General features: G+C 42.4%; 1 protein-coding gene across 8 annotated transcripts in view; it reads left to right on the top strand.

Moving 5' to 3' along the window:
* The window catches only part of LOC100116615 (neural cell adhesion molecule 2), a 108,205-nt gene that overhangs the window by 64,175 nt on the left and 19,092 nt on the right, over nt 1-24,938 (top strand). For all 8 annotated transcript variants that reach the window (XM_031923877.2, XM_031923891.2, XM_031923889.2 and 5 more), the window contains 2 exons: nt 10,162-10,269; nt 17,013-17,173. In XM_031923877.2, coding sequence (XP_031779737.1) covers nt 10,212-10,269; nt 17,013-17,173 — 219 coding nt within the window. In that variant the 5' untranslated portion in view covers nt 10,162-10,211. The remainder of the gene's footprint in view (nt 1-10,161; nt 10,270-17,012; nt 17,174-24,938) is intronic.

The following is a 24,938-nucleotide window of genomic DNA, read 5'->3' as shown; positions in this document are numbered from 1 at the left end:
TCTCTTTCTCTCTCTTTCTCGGTCGCTTCTAACCAGATGCTCGGATAGAGCTAGCTCCCGCGCACACGAGACCCTCGGGAGCAAGTGCGCGAATTCGATTTGCAACTATAGCGACGAAAGCTGCGCCCCCGCGCTAACCGCGTTTTCTCGCCCCTAATGCGGAAACCACGCCGGTGCGCGCAAGGTTTAAATGGCGCCTGTGTATACCCGCGCGTGTATACGAATATATACGCTCCGGGTTCATACTCATAACTGCAGCAGTAGCAGCAGCTCGACGCTTCTGGATTATTTAAGTGCGGAGAGCGCGCGCTTTTTCGTCCCCTGCGGCTAGTGCTTCGGTTGAATTTTGCACGAGCTGCCATCGCTTTGTCGCCGGCTGCTCTCGCCAGCTATATGGCTTTCAGCGATTTTCAGCTTTATCGGGAATCTCGTTATGCGAAATCAGGGGGAGCGCGCGCCAGGATATGCGTACGTCAAAGCTTTCGCGAGGCTTTTATTTTTCGTTCGTTCCGCTGATAATTGCGATTCGCGGATTAGTCTTTGCACTTGCACGTTTATTAACGCGCGACTGCTCCCTTTATGGGTAGTGACGATCTATACAGAGCTAATGAAAGTATACAGCACGCGGAATGCAAGAAAGAACGGGAAAATATGTGCCAATTTTTCGAAACTTTAAACCTCGCTGAAGATAAAAAGTTAGTGCTCGAACCACACGGAAGAACTCTGGGAATATGTATAATACATAAGGGAAAAAAAGTTTAGTAGGCCTGGAGTAAAATTTTTTTCAAGTTTACTATCGTGAACCACGCGGCTTGAGAGGATACTTTTTATTTTAATGTATTTTAAAATTGTTTTACAGTGCCGAACTTTGACCGACTTTTTTACGTACCGCGCGATGAGAGAAATTATCGTAAGATATACTGTAGCGTTTATGCGTGGCTATGTACAGTCTTTTTAGAGTCAGGATTTCTGAATCATTAAGTCCGTTTTGCCTGAGACACATCACAAAGAAATTTTTATCTAATTATAAACTATTTCGCTGCTGACGTATTCGTTAATGCTATAAATATGATACCGGACTTAATTTCCAAAGTAATTTTAGGCTCAAGCGCAAAATTTTAGGTTGTTTATTTTTGGATGGATTCCCGTCTAATGTTTCAGCAAAATGGAGAATAATATTTCAATATTATAATAATGCTGGTTTCAGCGACAAAAAAGCTTTGAAATAGAGGTCGTGGGTACTTTCTGTATAAGGTACTTGGTTGTATGAGAAAATATTTCCAATACGCATTTTTTAAAAATATATGTTACAATTTTTTCACTCCGAAAAAATCGTTGCATGAAATAAAACGTAAATATTACATACCCCTTCAATTTTTTATCGCTGCGAAAGCGTCTAGGTAATGCTATTATTTTCCAAGCACTCCCTGCAGGATACTAGCGAAAAATAACCCCAATAGATTATTTCTGATCGTGCCACGTCCTTTGTGCTTTGTCCCGAGACTTCTGCGTAGATACTTTCAGTCTCATCAGTGCTTCTACTGAAAAATCATCTCCCATTATTCACTCTTGACGATTTTTCTTAAGCTGTGGTGACTTATTTCTGCAGCATTATTACATATAAACCAAAACTTGCAGTGCAGAAAAAAAGTATGATGATAAATATATACAAACGGTCAAATAACAAAATAAATTGCATCAAATATTCATAAATAGTTTATAAAATATTTCACTCAAAATAAGCAAGGTTAATTTTATTTCTGTTTAACGCGTTTCTACGTCATACTGTCACCCTGTCACCTGTGTTACAACTGATAGTATACCAATGAAAGTTCATACATAATTCATTTATACATTGTTTTATTACATCGCTCGCCTTTTCACGATATTTTGGCATATACTCATTATTATCCAGCCAAAAACAACGTCGAACCTCGACGAATTCCGACATCTCGTATATATTTATACCATGATTACGAAGAAAATGCGATCAAACCGAAATATCACACAGAAACAACTTCATCAAGCTATATATGCGTTCGACCGGAATTTCCAGCCGAAACCCACGTCGTGCTGCGACATGACATGCGGAGAGAGAGAGAGAGAGAGAGAGAGAGAGAGAGAGAGAGAGAGAGAGCCAGCGTTCGCTCAACTCTCGACACGAATGCGAACAGACGTGTGCGGCATCGTGCTCGCCGAATCTAGAGTTGCGCGCACAGCGGAATATGTGTGGCTTTTTCGAAATTTAGGGACAGTCGGCTAAAAGCTGCGAGTCCAACGTATTAACATACAAATACGCCGGAAACATCGCTTCGAGTTTGCGGCTGGCGCACACTGCAGACTGTGTAGGAAGAGCATAAGAGGTGGGAGAGAGCTGTAACTGTCAGCTGCGAATTCCTCGGCGCGCCGCGAAATGGAATTAGGCGAAATGCTCATCGGCGAGACGAGCATAATGACTTTATGCCGATGGCGGCAGAACTGCTCGAGTTGCGTCGCCGCCGCCGACGACAAGAGGCAAAACTATTCTAATTGTTTTTGATCCGGGGACATGGAGATCGGAGCGCGCAAGCGCGAATAACTGAGAACGCGGAGGATGCATTATTCGATAATGCGTTCGTGAAATCGTTGCTTGTACAACTTGGCTGTACATGTGCGCGCGCGTTTCGGAAACGAGAGTTAGACTGTTGCGTCCGCCGTACAGGGAACGTATTCACTCTGCATGCGGAAAGGTACTTTTCCAGGATAATGACGAGATGTGTGCTGAGCTATTAAGCGCTTTAGTCTGGCGCTCCTCTCTACACATTGCTCTGCAGTTGCGGGCGAGAGTAGCCTCGCAGAGTCTCGTTTAGATGGAATAATTTGTTTAGTTTGAAGGGTCGAATTGAGAGCCGAAAGTAATCTAACGGCTGTGCGTTAGAACTCTTCGAAATGATCTTGGCTCATTATCGCGGTGGAATAGTAACGTGCTGAGTTTTCAATTATGCATAGCTATGCGACTGCTTCTTCGCTGCGATTTATTCTTATCCGCTCGGAGGTGCAAAAATACGTCTATAAGCTGACTTTTTGCGACAAGTATAATTTTTGCGGCAGTGTATAATTATACGTCGAGATGAAAATAGATTCTCGTCCATTATTTATTATCATTCCTGGGTCATTGTCGGATTTAAAATTTCGGATTTAAAACAAAAAAACAAGCTACAACGTCGATAATCTAGCTGAATCGATACACCGACACACTAATAATACACCAAAATATATCAATTACATATAGTTCGCTTACCACGCGCGAGCCCGGGGCTACGGGGATATCGCGATAAGCATAACAAATAACCAAGAGCAGCGTAAGTTCTCAACGATTTTCCATCTCTGCCTACGGCAACTCAAGCAAAGTCTCGCGCTCGCTTCGATAAGGCACCCCCTCGAGGCACTTTCTCCGGTTCTCTCTTCTCGCTATGAGCATTCCGCGTGATCGATCCGCCAATAATTAATCTGTTGAAACCTTTGGAACGACCGTCATCAGTTAGGTAGGATTACCTTAATCTCTCGCTTGCTTTGTCTCTCTGAAGCTCGCGGCACGCCCGCACGCCTACACTTGAGGCGAAAGATGAGTGCGCTATAGCGTGTTTTTGTGCGGTTTCCGCGCGCATTGACATCGCGTTCGCGCGGGGAGTAGACCGATGTTATCAGGTATAGACGCGAATACGTAGACGTTGACGTGCCCGAGTCTATGGTTTATGTGTGCTGAGCCTTGTACACGGGAGAATCCGTACTGGTGGTTATGTACACGTGAATTTTTAGACCTGTGATGTGTGTGTGTGTGTGTGTGTGATTCTTTTTGACTTTCGGAATTTAACATGTGTGAACTGAACTATTTGAATGTAAATTTACAGTACCGTCGGCGTAATTTCGTGTCGAAAAGCGTTTCATTCTAGTGAGTGACATGAAAATTTTCGAGCCGGAGATGCGACACACTTCTAGTTATTAAAAGTTAATATCCCTGGCGCACTGCACAAAGGTCGTTCTAGAAAATTTAAAAACTTCTGGATTAAAACAGATTACTTTCTATCAAAAAGAATGATACGAAAATTTCCGCCTCGCGACCCTGCGCGCGCTTCATCTTTAATTCCAGTCGGCGATTTTCCATTTTTTTTTCTTATCGAAATTGTTGAATAATCCGAGAGTTCTTCAATGTTCCAGCTGACAAAATAACTTCGAAGTATAGTCTCGGATAATTCGATGCCTCAGTTCCAGCTCTGAGAATAACTTTGAAAAAATAGCTCTGTCCAGCAAAGCGCGCACAGGCTCGAACGCAAGCAAAGTATTCCAATAGATCCGAAGACCCAGATAATTCGGGGCTCAGTTTGAAATTCGTCCTCCGGCATCGCGTCTCAAAATCGATCCGCCAGCCTGCATGTGCAAATCGAAAAACCCGAGAGAGCGAGAGCGCAGACTGATACGCGATCATCATCATAAGACGCGACATTGTTCGAAGCTGCCGCCGCCGGGGCCGTGAGGGAATAATTCTGCGCGCTCCGAGGATCGAGTCGCGTGTCTTTTGACTCGAAAAAAATGACGACGAGGAAGAAGCCGAGGGATGAGGGAGCGAAGTTCGAGAAAATGGAGTCGACCGCTCGTAAAAGTAGATGCACCGAAATGGGCTCGGACTCATTCTGGGATGCAGATAAGGCCGGGCGCGCCCGGGACAAAGTTAAATTGGCGAGATGCAGCCGGTGCTCTATGTATATACATATCGTCGGTGCGGGGAGTTGCCGACGAGAGCAAGAGGTGCGCGCAGGGCTGACGGTATAAAATACTATAACGCGGACAATGTCCCGTGAAAATGGAAACAGGCGCGCGCGCGCACACATACGTATGTAAATATAAGTGCTGTTTATTCTTTACGATTGAGAGCCCTTTTTGTCCCGCGCTGCTCGATTCTATCCCTGCGTGTGATGCGCACGTCGCGCGAGCGCACTTTCCGTTTTATTTTTTTATTTTTTTATTTTTACGAGTGCGAGGCGCGTTAGGCAGAGATTTTTTTATTAGCGCGATGGGATTTGCTTCTTTATTCGAGCATAATGGTTTTGTCGTTCTTGAACCATTAGGGACCAGGAGCGGATTGCGAAGTTTTTATGTTTTTCTCGCTTTTATGGCTCTTAAAGCTTTGGATATATATTGAACGGAATGATAAAATTAAATTGGTGGATAGTAAAATTGAGCTCGAATTTTCGTTTCCAGAACGAATTCCGCGTCGTAATTTAACAAATTAACTTCGAAAAAGTTTTAATTTAGTTTTAATTTTAGTTTCTCGTTACAAGAGGCACTCCATTTATGATGCATCGCGATCGAGTAGTATAATCCTAGGTTTAGTCAGACTCGAGAGATGAATATTCGATAACGCATTATTATTCGTGCCAACGAATATGATAATCGTATATATAAGTATATAAGCAGAGTTTGACGTTTTGAAGCTCGCGCAGTATATAAATAAGTGGAGGCTGCGCTGCACCGGCTTCAGAATTAGAACTTCCGCGTTTGCAGTATGCCAATTTGATAGAGCAAGGGAAAATATTTCAATTCCGAATTAATTAGATCTTGGGCGGCAGAGGCGCGAACGGAAAGCACGCTCGCGCGCTAGGTCGTTATGCTAGGTCGTTATGGCTGTGGCGCGTGTAGTCGCATTTGCGAGAGAGAGAGAGAGAGAGAGAGAGGGGGGACCATCTCCGTCGTCGAGCGCGCGTGTAATAATGAACCCATTGAAGCGTGGCCGCGTGTCAATACGTGCGCTGCAGCAGGAGCTTCGATGCTGCACAGCCGCAATCCCCTCGGGTAAAACTCGCGCAGGCGTGCATCCGTGTAACTGACCTCTATTATATACTGTTGCGCGTCTCTCTGGCTTTGTTTTCCATCGGATACGATGCGAGCGCAAGTCTATTCTTATATTCTCGGAATTTCGACGCACTGGCAGGATAACTCTTGACGACACTTCCCTCCTAATGTGGCGTGTATTTCGTTCGTTGTATAGATCATATTTATGAAGCCTGCGAATAGTTACGAGAAGATTAATTCGCAGAGCGTGTTTATTTCAAATACAATAGCAATTTCTCAAAATGATGAGTATTATTACAATATTCGTTAATATATTGTGAATATAGGGTTTCTTCTAATTCAACGTTTCCTATTCTGAGAGAACTATATATTAAAATTTACTACATATGTAGGAAAAATTACTATATTAGATAGTAATGGCAGATCATACTCGCTCCATGACGATTTTTACTAAATTCATAGTAAAAATTGTTAGACTTATATTAAAATTTGTTACGTGTTTACTAGAAATTACTACATTATATAGTAAAAATTATTTTAAGAATTTCTCCGTGTGCCAGAATTTGAGGTTATAAAGTTGATTTATGCAGTAATCAGAGACCAAAATCTATAATTTTTTGTTTATCTGGTATTATTAAGTGATAAAATATCATTCGCTGCTATTATTTATTAATTTTGGTCAATTTATTATTAATATTAACTCATAAGTAAATGTGATTAATATATCAGATTTAAAATTTAGTACATAACAGTACTGTTTGGCTAAGTAGTCAGCGTGCTCGACTCCCATACCAGTGGTCCAGGTTCGATTTCCAACGCCGCAAAAAATTTCTTTCTTTCATTTATTTCTTTCACTTAACAACATTAAATATAAATAATAATAATAATAATAATATTCAAAGCATGTATAACCGTCCGTTACTATATAATATAGTAATTTTTCCTGCCTATGTAGTAAATTTTAATATCTAGTTTTCTCAGTGTATGCAAACTAGCACAGAACATTCACAGCGTATTTATACATAAATCCAATCATTGTAATTTACTTCATCCGCCTCCTGAACGTAGCAGAGCATCAATATTAAATATTGATTATTGTACGGCTTTCATTGATTTTATATTTTTTTGATCTGCACCCACCGCTGTAAGCAACTTATTCTTATCATTTATATAAGACAGTTGAATTATTTGATTCGATAATTCTTTTGTCTATTATTTCAACAAAAAACTTGTTAAACATAGAGAAATTCGAAAAATTCGATTGTTTTTTTTTCGCAGATCACAGTAATCCCCGTTTCATCGTTCGCAGATGATTAATTGATTGCCACTACTTTACATATGCAGGCTATATACGCAAACACATTCTCTCGTGTAACCCGAGATTAATAAAATCAATAATGAAAAAGCGATACAAAGCGTAAAAGCCATTCGGTGACTCGTCATTAAATGAAGATCAAGCCCGAAAACGTCAAATTTATCCAGCCATGAATAAAAACCAGAGCATTAAACGGGCGAAAACATTGACCCTTGCTCACGCACATACGAAAAGCAAAGCAATATCGCAACATCATACAAACTCTGCGTCAGACCGATTTCCCGACTCCTAAAGCGCGCATACGGGCTTAAGAAAACGATTCTCACACGTTGTCCTCTCATAGCCTCTCTCCCTGCACTCTCTGTTTCTAGGGCGGAATTTATAGGTCGTTACGAACTCTCGAGCGTCGGCTCGGTGCAGAAGCAGAGAGAGAGAGAGAGAGAGAGAGAGAGAGAGAGAGAGAGAGAGAGAGAGAGAGAGAGAGAGAGAGAGACGGGAGATGGCCTGCCAAACGGGAAAAATTTGCCGGCGTGCCTTCATTAAGCGTACATAGGGAAGAGTTGAGGAGGGTCATCTACTATGGCAAAGTTTTTTTCCTGGTAGAAGACCCGCGTGTTTATGCGCGACCGCTATGCCATCCCATGCTCATTTTTCGAAGGATATATACATTTACGATGCCGTGTCGCGCATTTATCTCGGCGCTTCCACTCCACTTCGCCTTTGCGCGCGCGCGTCGAGCCCCGCACCTCTGACCTTTTTCGCGATATATATACAGGTCTATAGTGCGCCAGCGGCCGAGACCCTCGGCTCTTTTTCATTCCGCTTCCGTAAATCCCTTTTGCTGGCTTGCGCCATTTTTTCCATACCCATGGCCTATCTCTCTCTCTCTCTCTCTCTCTCTCTCTCTCTCTCCTTTCTCTCTTTCTCTCGTCTGTCGCACTCTTTCGCCTCTCTTTCCGCCGCGGTAATCTCTGTATTTTTCTTGCGCCACTCTTTGTCTCTCGATTTTCAACTGCGCGCTCGGTCGTTTTTCATACCTTATTTTTACTGCGCGTCGATATATCCTGTTTCTTTTCCTTCGTTAGAGTTTTTGATTCTTTATTTCCCCTTTTTTCTTTTTCCAGTAGCAATACGAGACTTTTCGCTCTGCAGGGTTTTTGTACGCGAGTTGCACACACACATATACATACATACATATAAATCTTTAATGAGCAGACTCACCAAATCGCAAGATCGATCCTTTTGATTACTCTTTATCTCTATCGTTCACTTTCTTGCTATTTTTTTTGCGGATTTCGCTGTCTCTTTCGCTCTGCGCAGCCGCACACACGAAAGAAATGAGGTGCACCATCATCAAAAATCTCTTTGCTTTCTCTTTCCAATCTCTCTCTCTCTCTCTCTCCCTCTCTCTCTCCCTCTTTCTCTCTCTCTCTCTCTCTCTCCCTCTCTCTCTCTCTCTCTCTCTCTCTCCCTCTCTCTCTCTGCGCAACTTACAGAATATCGAGTATGAATTGAAAGTTTTTATTGAAATTTTTTTTTCTTTCACTGGACTACTCTTGCAAACTTTTAATAAGTAAATACCCCCCTATGGAGTTCGATATGTCCTAATATCAGTGTTTTATCCAGTCTATGGTGAAAAATTTCTCTTGAGCAAATGTTAATTATTCTCAAAATCTACCCTGTAGAAAATTGACGAGTTGAACTAGTCAGTACACTAGCACATCGCGAGTTCCAAAGACGAATTGTTTCTCACATATAACATAACCTTTTGAGGTTATTATGATGCAGGATAATAACACCTATTCAATATAAGATAAAAATGATTTATTAATGAAGGCTTATATTATTATTGTTTATTTTTTAATTAAGTGATATCAAACATTAATTTACATGTTGGTTATGTTGGTTGGTGACTTAAGTTAAATTGGGAGCCATAGTCTTAGTAGTTGACATCCAAGTTCATTATTACTATTCCATCTGTGTTATATAAAAGCTAGATATCTGAATTTTTTTACAGATATTTGTTAAATTATTTAGAAATTAGTCACCGTATCAGTTTTTACTTAAATGTCCTAGTTGAAATTGTCAACTCGAGGGCTATGAGAAATTTTGGATTTGGCGGGTGACATTTCTTGTTAGGCTTGTTCCTGAGGATCTAATAACTCTAGCCACTAAACCATAACCTCAAATTTTAAATTCATATTGCTTGGCGGGTTGTTACCGAGTTTTCCACGGGTTAACGTCACCAGGTCACGGGGTAACTGGCGAAAATGGTTCCGATAAATTCGCGTAATTTCTCAAACTCGGATATTCATCGGCAACAACTCCTCAAGATTTCTACCAGGGTATGATATGATCGAATTTTTTTATGCAATAACTTATATCTGCGCCAAAGATGATTAAAGTATTCTTAGGTTAATGACGTTATTTAGTGAATTAATAAATTACATTATTGTAAGAACGAGCATAAAGCATGAAGCTGAATTGTGGGTGTAGGATTTCATGCAAAAAATCGACTCTCAGTACTATTCATTTTTAAAGTATAAAATGGAACCTCAAGCAAATGTGGAATACACTTACGTAATTCTATGCCTAACTCTTCTGGTCTACTTTTTTCGGAAAATGCGATGAAACAGCCCCGTTCATTCGCACTTATCCGCCGATTCCTCTTTTTTCCTCTCTGCACAGCATTTACGTCCCTTCCTTTTGTTCGGTCTATTCTCCCTAAGCACCGATCTATTGCGTCAGACTGATGTGTATACGCTTTTCGAGCAAACGAAGAGCTTCGCAGCGTTCACACATACTCAGCGCTTGAAAATTGAACCGAAAGAGAAGGAATGGCTAGACACAGACACTCGGTGAAACATTGTCCGTGATAGTACTCCACCTCGTCGACGTCCTCTTTTTCTCCTTCTCTTTTATGTTTCACGACTAATATCAGTTGAATAGCCATCTTTTATACGTGTAATTTCACGCTTGATGACGATTAATTGGATTTATTTGATTTTATGTTGCAGATTCATCGGAAAAGGTGTCAAGCTGAGTCTTCGGCTTCAACGTCAGCATTATGCGGTTTATTCTGATTCTTGCGACTCTTATTCTAGAGGTTCAACTATATTTTACAGGTATAATCAAACATTCAAAATAATAAGTAATAGATAACCTAAATACATAAGCAAAGCTTTGCTTCAGCTATATTTTTAACTAAACATCTACGACTTACGTATAATAGAACCTGCAACTTTGTTTCGAGCTTCGATAAAGCTGGGATCAAGCTAATACTTTTGATATTGCCTCTTGAATTTCAAAAAAGTTTAACAAAAGAATCTCTATACTTTGCTCGATTTTAACTTTCCAAAGATCAATCATTGAACAATATCGATAAACTTTATCAATTAAACTTTGGCCTCGTATTAGGAATCAGTTACAGCGTTCTAGACATAGAAAAGAATAATTTTGGAATTATTAAGCAATAAAGCTCTGCGTTAATAAACCTTGCATAGACAGAGAGCTTTGTATTAGGCTAAAACATAATCTCGAAGAAAGGGATATACAGACTACATCGACAAATTCGTCGACCTTAATAATAAAATAATCATGAATTTTCTAATTCAATTTTAAATTAAAAAGTGATCGATCGAGCCTTTACACATTGTCATCTCTTTCAAACTTTCATGATTAATTGGTATATTGATTGATGAGTATAAGAAAATAAGAATTTCGATGTCATCGCATGTACTCTTTTCATCCTTCCATTAATTTTATTAGGTTGGTTGAACCAAGGCATGACAATCTGAGTATAGTAGCAATACTACCATTTTATTAATTAACAAACATTTCTTTTTTCATTTTAATCACCCATGCAGTTTAACGCGTTCAAGGATATTATATATGAAACAAGAACTTTGCACTTGTATAGCAGCATGATAATTTTCAATGTAAATTTGTGTACCTTTTTTTAAACATATATACGCTTCTATATAAAACCACGATCGCACTGAGCTAGCTTTTTCATCATTATATTCGTGAAAAATGTTCATAAAGCAAAGTATCACACGGCGGCATAGTAAAGAAATACGATACTGTATAAACATAGATCTATATCCACACGACCTAATCAAAGTAAAAACTCATAGCTTCCAGCAGCACAGTGGCGTCTTAATATAAAAACCGTACTTGTTAATCTGGCTAATTTATCTCGGCCAACTTGTTTGACTTTCGCTGCCTATATACATTCTCCGTGGCTCGGCCGCTGAAGGGCGCTCGGCTCTTTCGAGTACGCTGCAGCCTCGCGCGATGGCTCGCTCGCAACGCGGAGTATATTCACGAGGTAAGTTTGGGGTGGGCAGAAGTCATTTTCGCGTCGGCCCAGAAAACACTTAATTCGGCTGGCACACTGATGTCTGACAAGTAATTTCCGGTTATCGTGAGGGTTATCGTAGCCGCTCCAACTTTCGTCTCGTTAGCCAAGCTGCGGCGAGGCACCGGGATCTCTGGCAACCTTCCTATATACGCTGCGTTACAGGAGAGAAGGGAAAGCTTAATTGTTAGTTTCAAGACTTCCAGGTATCATCGGCTTCCTACGTGATCCGTCGGAGATTTTTAGCACGCACGGGCATACTAGACAAGGCCGCTAACTCGTGCGGAATAAGGCAGCGAATTTCCTGGAAATATTATTTATATACTGAGGGCGCGAATTTTTACTTTTACTGACGTTCGCCAACCCAAATATTGAGAGCATAAATTCTAGACCTACGCAAGTTAGAAACTGTTTATATTTTAACGAGAGATCCGGCAATGTAATATTGCAACAGGTATAATCATAATGCGAAACGCTACTTTACAGTGACTCTGAGACACGCAGTATCGTATTTCGGTATTTGAACTTCATAAATATTAATTCGCGCAGATCAGTAATTTCCAGCGTTCGCATGCATAATTCGTGGAAATTAAGAGCTCGCGAAACTTGGACCCTTCGCATTCGCCTTTTGCACATTCGGCTTGGTAAAAAAATACACATTTAATTAGATTTCATACGCTGCGTAGACATTTGCTCAGCCTCCGGTCGTTTCTGGAATTAGCGTACGATCTCCTTCGCGGAAAATTATTCAGGTTGAAAATGTTGGAGAGATAGTTAACAGGCAGCAAGTGGAAAGTAAGTCTCGAAGCTGCTGCTGCGATAGAGAGCGAGGGAGAGGGAGAGCGAGGGCGCAACAAAGTCGTTAAAGAAACTTTTTACGCAAGAGAGAGAGAGAGAGAGAGAGAGAGAGAGAGAGAGAGAGAGAGAGAGAGAGAGAGAGAGAGAGAGAGAGAGCGAGAGAGAGAGCAAGCCGATGCGGCCGCGCACGCGGACCTCGTAAAACGAAAATGATACCCGAAGAGTTGATGGGATTTTAGATTTTTACCATTTCTGCAAAAGGGCTGCCGAGTGCCAGACAGGGGAAAGAGAGCCGTGTCGAGCGCGCGTGCGATATGAAGTCAGCAAATGGACGCATTTCCGTAGTTATTGCAGTTAGTAAAAATTTTTTACCCGATGGTCTCGCGCACGCACGGAGTGTTTTGACCGTAGCAGAGTTGAAAAATTTAACTGAAAGCTCGTCGTTTTTCAAGCCAGATGCATTTTGTTTTAGAAGTTGTTTCAATAATGTTCGACTGAATTTATAGTGCCCTTTTTTGTGTTCGGTATGTTCGGCGTCATTTGTTTTATTGAACCTTTTGAAGATAGAATGAATGAAAAATAAGTGCAGAATCTAAATTAAGTTACGAACAATTACATCGGAAATCACGATGAAGATTCGATTAAAGCTCGAGCCACTTTCCGAATACCAGCACAGCCTTCTCCGATACAGCCAGTTGAAAAAAGGTAGCGTGTAAAAACGCCAAATCAGCACTTGGGTTCCCGCGGCGCACGTGCTCTCGCTGGCAGCAAGAAGGATCGAAAATCCGAAAACGTTTTAATACTCGAAGGATAGCTACAATTTTGCCGTACGCGCACACGCCTCGGAATTCTCTCGATAAATTCGCCCGGCGGGCGGAGAGAACGCTGTACAGCGAGATACAGCTATATCCTGGCGCACTAATACTCGTTGCCATTAGAGCCGGCGCTGCATTTCGCCTTTACTGTATACGTATCCGGTGTGTCTCTCGGCGTCGCGGCAATTCGAACTTGTCCTCGCGCGCAAAGCGATTCTCGAAAGCAGCGGAATTTCGCCTGGAAATTTCAATGGCCGACTACACGCGGAGACACTCGTCGAGGAGCAGCGCAGCCAGCTACTTCTGAATTACATCTCTGGGGTAATCGCGGCGGCTGCCAGCACCTGAAGATCGTAATCTCATTCGGGCGCAATTGCAAAGCTGCTACTGCGCGCGAGGCTCTAATTTCGGCTGCGTTTCTCGTCGGCCGACAAGCGTGATTTGCGTGTAAAATATGTGCGTGTGCGCGCTTGCACGGCCGAAAGCGCAAGGCAAATTCAATATCAGGCGGGCCAAGCCGCAAAACCAATCGACTCGTACGTCGACTCCCTGGTACTGCGCGCCCCTGTGTGTGCACACCGTTGCACATCGTAAGTATGTAACATACACTGCCGTCCTGACAAGTGAGCCTATGATATCGTATAGCTATAGACTCGCGCGCGTATACGCATGCATTTATGCATGCTTTCAAGCTACATCCAATGCAAGGGGAATTTATGTATGCGTCAAATGAAGTTGATGCTGCGGCATACTGTCTGCTGGTGCACGCACTCCTACAAATAAAAGCTCTCCCTCTCTCTCTCTCTCTCTCTCTCTCTCTCTCTCTCTCTCTTTCTCTCGTCGCGCTGAAAGTTTGTGCTTTCGACGGGAGGCTTCTATTAAATATTAATGCGTGTAAGGGATTTTTATTCTCAGTCCCTGCGCGAAGGAAAATATTTCAGCCTTTCTGAATAAATGTATAAGCTCGCTGTTATTTCTGCAGCCTCGGGTATGGGAAATTTCGAAGGCGCGCGGGCGCGCAGTTTGTTTTTGTTTGCTTAGTTGACGTTGGGTTGATTAAAGTGTGCGATACATAAAACGGCTGAGCGGCTCGCTTTGACGGCGCTGGCGCAAAGGGAAGGTATATATAAATCAAATTAGTCTGGTTTGTTGTGCTTTGCGAAATTTCTCCGTCGAGGCATCTGGCGCGCCGGTGCGTCCGCGAAATACCGGGAACGAATTTCGGGAAATAACGCGTGCATTTTTTTTGTATTACACTACGAATTCTCGTTCGCTTTAAATACGAGCGAATCTAGAAAAAAAGGTATCTGCTCTGAGCGCTTTCGTTCAACCTATTTTTTTTTATTCCATCTTCTCGCCTGTCAGTCTTTTCGAGCTCTCGTCGACTTTTTCTCGTTTCTTGAATTATCTCCCATTTACATTTCAATTTTATTAGAACGAAGTTGAGGAATTTTCGCTTGTGATGAAATTACTTTGGACGTTAAGATTGACATTGATGCACTCGAGACCTTCGTTAAGTATTCAATTATAACGCGAGAGTTAGGAAGAACGAGAAACATGATAGGAAAATGAGAAGGACGTGAGAGGCCGACTCTTTCCAATTCGCATATATACTTCGGGTATGTCAAAAATATTTTCAGTTGGAATTAATGTAACCCTGAGGAGGCAATCAACGCTGCCAATAGAGGCAAACTATAATGCAAGGGAGATGACGGAAGTAGACGGCGTTAACGTATAGGAGCACAGTATAGAACTCGCTGCAAGCAACGTACAGAACACAAACTGGATAGATAAAGAGACAGATAGACAGGCAGGCGTCCAAACAGCGTCGGATGGAGGACAAAACTCTAGAATTCGAGCAACAGAACAGCAGTTAGCTATATGTAACAGCTAGGGAGGGAGAGAGCTAGGCATCTCTGAATATACAGTATACAGAGACAGGGAGAGAGAAAGGAAGAGGAGGGAGACATTCTCAAATTCGCTAAACGATGCCTCATCCCCGGGCCTCGACGCGGAGAGAAAGCCCGCAGTGTGTAACTATTGCGCCATTAGAGGCGCAAGTGCCGCGGCCGAGGTTAATGACAATTTTCACGTAGCTCTCCCTCTCCCTTTCTCTTCCCACAGCAGCAGCAGCTTCGTCTAACTGTCTCTGCCTTGCCAGGCGACGCCGGCGACCTTTCTGCAATTAATGCAGCCGCCGTTTCGACGATAATGCATATAAGCGGCCCCAAGCTCTCCTCTAAGTGGTTAAGTGAATAACTTCGTCAGAGAGCTCGTATACGCGCGCCTCGCAGCCTCCTCTTCGCTTTGCAGCTCTTTCTCTTTCCCTCACCCCCTCCCCCTCTCTATTTCTCGCGCTCTCGTTCTTTGAAGACAGAGGACGACGTGTACATGTTCCGCGTGTACGTGCACGTACTGAGGCTACCTGCCGAACTTATCCGAGTTCCCATCCTCCCTCTCTCTCGCTCCTCCTATTTCGTCCGGGTCTGTACTCTGTATACGCTGCCACCGCTCTGACCTGATTGCGAATAATTTATTGGCCTTGCGTAGGTGTATAGGTATATACATAACCTTTTTCCGTTTTCACGCGAGATACTGACTGCTGTTGCTGCTCTGCTGCTGCTGGGCGGATTAGCGCAATTTCGCCCCGAGGGTAAATAGAATTATCGAGAGGCATGTGTTGTTGGCTGAATGTATAAAGGTGAAGGATGGCTGTGATTATAAGGGGCCGAACCAGCTCGGCCCCTTTTTCTTTGGATTTCCCGAGGATACGTTCGCCTCTGAAATTCGCACTGTTATAACACTCTAAGATGTTCGGAAAAAATCTGATGTGTACATGAAAAGATCTTTTCCCGATCTCTTCTCCCTTTACCGGGCACCAATGGCATTTGATAAAGTTCCATCAACTCGAAGAGCAAAATCGACTACGTAGTTATTCACGGCTAAATGAGCGAATCTTTCGTTGAGCCGAAGTAGGCCAGCGATTCTGTATGTCGCTTTTCAACAAACGTACAACAAACGCGTACACTTTGGAAAATTCAGTGCGAAAAAGAAAATTTCGAAGAATTTCCTTTAATCGTATAAAAGTCCTGTCTCTTTATCTGTACCTATAGTAATGACTTTCGCAAAAGCTCTATAAAGGCGGCGCAAATGAAAAGTGAAAATTGCGAAACTTTTTCCGAGGTGAAATTATAGTGGCTCGTGAAGCGAAGGCATCAAGCCCCATGACGACGCGCGTGACGTTATATAATGTCACCGAAAGAAACATTCGCGAGATGGATATTATTGGAAAATACGAATAGACGAAGAGCGCACCGGTATAGCGCACGAGAGCCTGCCTATGCAGCCCGAGCTTTATTGTTCTTTTTTTATCTATATACGTACGCGCGTGCAGATAGGTATACGTGCATGGATATTACATACGTATGCACACATACGAAGAAAGGACACACGGGAATGTGAAAACGGCCCGACGTCCTCGCTCGGTGGTGGTTAGCCGGGGACTCCGCGTATAGATAGACCAACAATGAAAATAAAATATCGGAAAAATATACGTATCTAGGGTAAAGAATTTCTTGGAATATTTAGGGAAAAAACACATCGCCAGTATTCCGCACTCGCATCTTCTTTGTCCGCTGGCCGGAAGACCGTTTTTTATTGTTGTCTTTTTGAAAAATAAAACAGCACATTAAAGGAATTTTTTGCGTTGCTTCTCACGCACGCATTCAGCTAAGGTGACCCACATAAACATTATCGTTAACAGAGCGTATAGCGTACCCTTTAGGAAAAGGGCGGTATTTTTTTATCATTTCTCCTCGTACATTTAGATAGATATCCCTCGCATAAACAGCATTTTTTATACATTCAATATTCTAATAAGACGTTTCTTTTTCAGGGAGTCATGCAAAGCAAAATTCAAATGGAAACAGCGTCGTGACGGTTGATGAGAAAGGTTTCAGAGAGCAGGATATTCCAGGAATGGTTAAAGATGCCCAGGCGCAGAGAGGAGGCACTGCCACACTTCCTTGCAAATTAATTGATAACGGCGCTGGCATTGTAAGTATTGAACATGACTGGACATTTATTGCGATAACGTAAATTTTCGGAGAGAATAATTTGATGGTTTTTCTAAAGACCTAGAGTACCTAGAGTGAAAAAATGACAACACACCTTGATGACATAACGATACGAGTTTTGTAGGTGTGTTGTTTGCTGTTTTGTGGCGCTTGATCTGGAGAATAAAACATCTCATGCGCGAATTTCTTTGCCTGCGCAGCTTTCTGAAACTATAGCGAACTTTCTCTTGTTCTAAAGGTTGTTATCGGCTAATAGGCGTACGCCACGCTCGAACTAATGAGATTTTTTTTTTCATTCGCGAGTCGAGTACTGCGCGTCAGCTAACTGGTTGAAGTAGGTCAGCGGATGATTATGGTAAATCAGAGTAATTAATTCATCCACACATTCGTGCGTTTGCAGTGTTATTTTCTTTTGTTGAATAACCGGACGCTATAGTCTCCGTAGTCTTGATAATTTATTCAATCCTCCGACAGTGAAAATATTTCTTGTGAAAAGAATTATTTTTGAAATCGGATTGTGGACTCTAGTCAAACTGTATTCGAACTAGAAGTCAGCACGCCATCCGCGCTCATCGTGTCATATGCGCAACTGGGCTAGTTACTAATTTTGCTCTTCGATAACGAACTGTATTTTTTAAATCCTTCCTTTTTCCTTTTTCCCTTTTTTACTTTCAACTCGATTTCAGTCACTAACTTCCTTTCACAGATGAATCTCTGCTATACGAAGAAGATTTTTTTTATAAATTCTGCCAATAAAATTCCAATATATAAGCTTTCAAAATGAAACATCCTATTTTCTTCTGTAAAGCTGTTTAAAATCTTACAACTTCTTTGTACGTAAAGAAAATTGACAAGCGGTTTTTCCGATAAAATATAAATACATGCTTTATCATCATAGTGAAACGAAAATGTAATGTGTACCGAAATAAAGGGTCCATAACGTTTACTCATATACCAGCGCGAAACTTGCAGCAGCGCAAACTTTCGTAAGTACTTTACGAGCACGGTTCAATCACGTCAGTTAAAAATTACATTCTTCGTTCGAAATGGCCAGTTCACACGAGTTCTAATACGAAACTTTCCCAACCTTTCATGCCGACGAGTCGCGCTCGCGCGTCCAGAGCGGCGCACACGTTTACAAGAAAAAAGAAAAAAGCAGAGCCAAACGCGTGTGCCTCGCCATCGTCTTCGCGCGGTCGAAGCTAGCACGTGTCGAGCTACATCTCAAGGTATTTGCGGAGAGACAACGGAAGTCGCTGGCTTCGGAAGGGAAAGGGGAGCAAAATAAAAGAGCGAAATATACGCGCGGGAATTATTTTTGAGCCCCCGCCCGCAATCTGGCGCTGGCGGAGGCGCGTGCGCGACCTCCAGCCCACAGCATACGCGAGAGCCGTTCTTCCGCGACCCCCTTCTACACAGTCTTTTCTCTTTCCGACCTCAGGTATATATATATATATATATATATATATATATATATATATATATATATATATATATATATATATATATATATACACATACATATACGTACACACAAGCGCGCCTTTGCAATATCCGTGGGGTTACGTTGTATCGCCGCGAAGCAATCTTCGAGCACGTGGCACACACAGAGCTGGCTCTCTCTCTTTTTCTAATCCGTGTATTTTCGCGTGGGACGTATCTATACGATGGAGAGGAGATGCTGAGTTGAATCCTGAGTTTCGGGAACGTCGAGAGAGAATTGGGTCTTAGCGCGAGTGACATGTATAGACATTGAGTCGGGTGCTGAATTATTGAAGAAATCGTAATGTCGCTTGCAGTCATAAATACTGCTGCATCTTGAGTAATTTAGATGCATGTGGCGGCGCTGGTATCTGAATCACAAGCGATGCCTTCTTATCACACTTGTAAGTGAAATTCGATTTCGGACTATTAATTATTCTTCTTCTCGAGACACGACACGTCGGATTCCGACACACACACACGCGAATCATTTCCATATACTTGACCCAGATCAGTGAGCGAGGATCAAAACGGTGTGTTGTCTGCTCCATCGGCGCAGTTAATCTCTTTAGTCGGAAAAACGCTATTTATATGCACCCTTATTCCGTGCGGCATTATTCAGAATGGAAATTCGACCTATTGGATAAACATGAGTTTGAAAATACATTAGCGAGCGCGTTGATAAAATCGCAATGGTATATAGCCGGTTAGATCGAAACAAGCTTTGAGAATTTTTCGTCGCGCGCAGCGCTCCGGTAAAAATTGCCGTATTCAAATGACAGCATGAACGTACACAACGCGCAAACGCAAGCTGCCGCTCCGCAGTAGGACAAAAAGTCACACATTCTCGCGCGCGCGCGCAATCCACTAAAGCGGCTGCAGCGTCATTTGTCCAATTCGGTCTTGCTGCAGCTAGACAAAGCAGCAATAAAGCCGGGAGAGTATTCTTTCCGTTCGTGCAATAGATGCGCTCAAAGGAAAACCGATACGAATTTACGAGTGTTTCGTGCGCATTGCAAGCTTCCCCGAGCTTTCGACTCACGAGCTATAAGGCAGAGAGAGCTCTGCTGGGTACAGCGAAAGCGCCAGCAGAAACGCAAACAAATCGCAGCCGCGCACGTGCCTTACTACTCCTTCACCTCTTGCAGCGATACATATACACTCGCACACATACACACACCCAGCAGTGGCATAGCAGCTAGTGCGAGGCCGAGAACTCGAGCGCTTCCTCTCCTCGACTTAACCTCGTTCAAGTACGCTAACTTTGCTGCGACCCTAGCAGTGTGTGTGCCGCTACCTCCTGATGACGAATTGCGGCGTGGCCAAGGTGCTCCCTGCGTCCTGTGCTGCTCGAGAAAGCACAAAGAGGAAGCGAGGGAACATGAGCAGTGATGAAGCGATGCTGGGAACTACTACTACTGCTGCGGCTCCTAATTGCGAGGGCGCCTTGGACGTGAGCTCTGTGAGAATTGAAGAGTCCGAAGGAGCACTGCGCGAGTGTTGAGAAATGTTTCTGAAGGGAGAGCGACATATTTTCCCGCTGGTTTCTTTCTGCAGAGGCGATATCGGGCGTTGGCAAGTATCCGGGTTTCGATCTGACGCGCGCTTATAACCGCGCGCTTGATACCGTCGCCAGTAGAAAGGGTCGAGTGTGGTCGGGCGTTGATTCATCGTACTGAAAAAAAATAAATCCGAACGCGCGTGCGGCGGACGATAAATTCACTTCAACTTCAGCTGCGTCTATACCGCGCGTCTGAGCTGATAAGACGCCATTTAAATGCACTCCCATTTCGCGCGGAATAGCTGCCATAGTGAGATTCGTACGTATCGGCCAAAGCGCGGGGGTGACGAAATTTATCGCCCCACTTAATGGGAAATTGCATTTATTATTCATTCCGCAAAACAAAGTCATCGCCAAAAACAATGGTGTCGCTCTCGGGTCACTTGAATTTCTCTCACCCTACTCTCCTAATACACGACGCCCTCCCCCTTCTCCTCTCAACTCGGGACTTTTTCAGCCCTTAATATCTTAATTTCTCCGTTATAATGCATTCAGGCGCGTTCGCTCGTACTCAGAGCCTCACTTTCTCCAATTCTCTCTTTCATTTCTCAGCGCAGCCTTATCTGCACGGACTCACCTCTTCTTTGCGCGCACTCTCTTTTCCCGCTTTTCAGCTGTCCCGAGCCATATTATCTCAAAATCTCTTAGCCACTCTCTTGCGTTGGCTTTCCCCCCTCGGTCCTCTGCGGCGCATATCTCTATTTCTCGTTTGCCCGCCCGGCGAGAAGGGGGGCTCGCCATCCAATTTTCATTTCCGGCCGATTCGCACGCATTCGTACGTGATTCTCATTTAATTTCCGCTTCCTTTTCCCTCCGCGGCTGCTACTGCGGCTGCCTCTGTCACCCATTCTCTGCGCCCTCTCTCTCTCTCTCTCTCTCTCTCTCTCTCTTACTCTCGTCGACGCCCCGCGTCTACCTCTCACGCACGCTGCCGCTCTTTATTTATCTCTTCCACGCCCTCGTTGTCCCTTTTGTTATTTTTCACATCTTTTATCTGGTTCCGCATTCGTTTTCTCCTGGCTTCTCGCTCGCACTGTGCCCTGCTGGCCAACTGTCACTTCCCCCGGCTCGATCTCGCGCTGTCATTTATTTTCTTTACAGCCTCGTTTTTTTCTCCTCTTGTCTGATTCCTGGATAACTCGCGCTGCATTTTCAGCTTTTTTTTATCTTTTCTTTGGGAACGGTGCGTTGCCTAAGCTCGTTTAAGGTGATTTGACGCCTACTCTGCTCTTGGTAGGTGAGAAAATTTCAAAATAAACTCAATCGATTTTAGAGTAAAAATATCAGTATTTATTATAGCAAAAAGAATACAATTTGTAGGAAAAATGTTGGCGCAGAGCAGACTCGAGAGTAAGAGGTCTGAACTGAGGACTACAGTCCACAGAGGGCTGAACACGCAGAGGACTGCAGCTTAGATGCATATTTCGCCTGCACATAAAAAAAAGTTCCGGAAGCATTTTATTGCACATCTGGACACATCCTAATCCGCGGACCGGGGACGGCGCATCTCCAAACGGTCAGCGGGCGAAAGGTTTATTGCATTACCTGGGTGTGGGGTTTTTCCCTTAATAGCAAAATGCTTAAAATATAAAGCCGTGCTCGTGCACGTATTTCTCAACACAAATCTCCATTAATGGCTTCAAAACATCCGACCATCACTTTTATTAAGAGAAGAAGATATGAATGATTGATTTTTTTTAATTAGATGTAAAAATAACGATTGAACATTTTCGTAACGATTCAACAGTTAATTTTGATTTCCATACACGTAAGAATAAAATATCTGTATTCTTAACGAAAAATAAAATTTTGTAAACGAAATAAATACATTGTAACATCCGTAACAGTCTCTTGACATCTCCTTGATATCGATACACTGATCACGTAGAATTTTCTAAAGCGATCATTTGAAAGCATTGAACTCCGGTCTATGGGAAACTAGTTGCTTCAATCTGCAATCGAACACGCGTTGGAAAATCCCGCCTCATCAAATACCAATGGAATCAGTGAGGTGTAATTAGCGCGCGTACTTCACTGGCATGCATTATACATAGTGGAGAAGAGGGGCTAATTCACCACAATAACGAGAGACGTGTACGCAGTTGGGTTATAGTAGGTTCGATATTTTCTCGCTGCTGTCGGTGGCGGTTCGGTATAGCTACCTTGTTTTTCGAAAATTCATACGTAATACCTGCACTGTGCGTCCAACATTGGAATTTCCCGGGCATTCGTTGCTCGTTATTCATTTCGCTCGTTCGCTGCTTTCTCATCTCGCCCGTACGCTCTGTCATACAGGAGAGCGGTAATTCGCCACTTTACACGGTGATAGTTCGATTTGGCCTTTTGGCATTTAGCAAGAGCTTTGAATGGCTTTTTCGATCTAGCTTTAACGTGGAAAAGATAAAAAATCGTGCACGCGTTGTGTATGACTCTCGTGCACGATTTATGTTTTAATATCAACACTACTAAGTCGTTCGGGTATTAGTAAGGTATTATAAATCATGACTATCGGCAGTATGCAGTGAACTATTTCGATATCTATATTTCTGAATATTTCAGTCCAATAATTCTATTTACTTATGCAGTGCACAGTCAGGACATTAAAATTGGAAAATTGACGCGAATCCAGTCTTCGGTGAAAGTATTCGTGAGTTTATTTTAAACCTAGAGTAATAATTATAGGAGTTGAATATTAAAGGTATTGTTTTATAAAGATATTGCCTACATAAATGAAGTTGAAGTTTGTACCGTTGCATATGCAACGAATTCGTAAATTCGGAAGTCGTTCCAAATTCAATTGTAAACGCCTTGAATGTGAAAAATAGCATTGAATTGCATCAAACATGATTGCAACATAAAAAACTATGGAACAACCCTCAAATCAACAATAAATAGGGGTTGGAATACTTCAAGCCCATGCCATTTCAGCGTTATTGTCGAATAAAATGTTTATTAATGTGAGTCACTGGATTTTTATGACAGATTTTTGTTTAAATATATATCAGACATTCTCAAAACAAATTTCATTAATATCCGAGGTGAGGAAGCCTTTCAAAATGGCGGCCAAAAGTCCGTTGCGTATGTCATTTCGGCTTATATGACGTGTCAAATTTTTATTAATGTAAGTCACTGGAATTTTATGACGGATTATTGTTTTAATCGATAATATAAGCAACGGTTTTTGGCCGCCATTTTGAAAGGGTTCCTTATCTCGGATCTTAACGAAATTTTTTTCTGGGGTGAATATTCTCAATTAAAACAATAATCCGTCATAAAATTCCAGTGACTCACATTAATAAAAATTTGACACGTATAAGCCGAAATGACATACGCAACAGACTTTCGGCCGCCATTTTGAAAGGGTTCCTCACCCCGGATCTTGACGAAATTTATTAAGGGAGTGTAAATTAGTTATTAATACAATAATTTGTCTTAAAAATCCAGTGACTTACATTAATGAACATTTTATTCAACAATAATGCTGAAATGGCATGGGCTAATGGTCTTGAAGTATTCCAACCCCTATTTATTGTTGATTTGAGGGTTGTTCTATAGTTTTTTATGTTGCAATCATGTTTTCCAATGCTATTTTTCACATTCTATGCGTTTACAATTGAATTTGGAACGACCTCCGAATTTACGAATTCGTTGCATATGCAACGGTGCAAACTTCAACTTCATCTACATAAGTTCGACCGCTTTTGAGCCTCTATTGTTATGGTCATACAAATAACAGCAGAACTGAAACGAATATACCTCGATTCCCGTTACAAATATATCCGAATTCTAAAGCAGCTATTTTAATACCCGTAATCCAGATGTAACTTTGATATTATTCAAGATGTACAATTCGTCAAATGAATGCTTTCGAAATCAGCATGAATCTTGAACAATCAAAATCAGTTCAACTATGTAATTCTATTGTGGATCGTCAATGTAAATTCATATTTCCAGAAACCACGAGTACCTATATGTCAAGTTATATGTTATTATGCGTTATAGAAATAAAATTATTGAATCATCTTGCATTCGTCTAGTGTATACGAAACGATCCATGTTATCCCGATATTCGTTACCGAGCATATTTCCATAATATTCGAGTTCAAAGTTTGAAGAGAATGAAATAAAAAACTATCGACCATACTCGGCATAATCTTAAGAAGATCTACGCGAAATTTCAGATTGCGTTGTCGCACGAATCTCTAAGAAATTAAGCGTAACGTGAATAAAACGCTAAGCTTGTAGGCTGCGCGAGAAGGTGCGCGGTGAGAGGGGAGCCGGCGCGAGAGAACGCCCCGTTCCTCACCCCGCCGGCTGAAGGCATAGAACATCCTTAAAAATTAAAGCAGAAAAATTCTAGTGTTATTATCTCCCAGTGACTGAAATAACTTCAGCCCATCGCAGCTCATAAAATAAGTATGTTCTGCATGGGGCGACAGAGGCCATGTGTACATTTCTTGCGACAACAACAAAGGGAGGAGAGAAGAAAAAAGAGCCGTCGCGTCGTAGAGGGCATAGACCGCTGCAGGTTCTTACAGCGATGTACACCAGTCGTGGGTATAGGCGGCCGGAAAATTTCAAGATTTATGTTGATTGCCTGACAAAAGATGAAGCCAGACATTCGATGACATCCTCACACGCACAGACCTGCAGACACGCGTATACAACTAACATATTTCTCGGGACCCACGCAGACAGCCTG

The sequence above is a fragment of the Nasonia vitripennis genome, chromosome 1 (genome assembly GCF_009193385.2).
Source record: "Nasonia vitripennis strain AsymCx chromosome 1, Nvit_psr_1.1, whole genome shotgun sequence".
In the NCBI taxonomy this organism is placed as follows: domain Eukaryota; kingdom Metazoa; phylum Arthropoda; class Insecta; order Hymenoptera; family Pteromalidae; genus Nasonia; species Nasonia vitripennis.
This window is presented reverse-complemented; position numbering and strand designations above follow the sequence as displayed.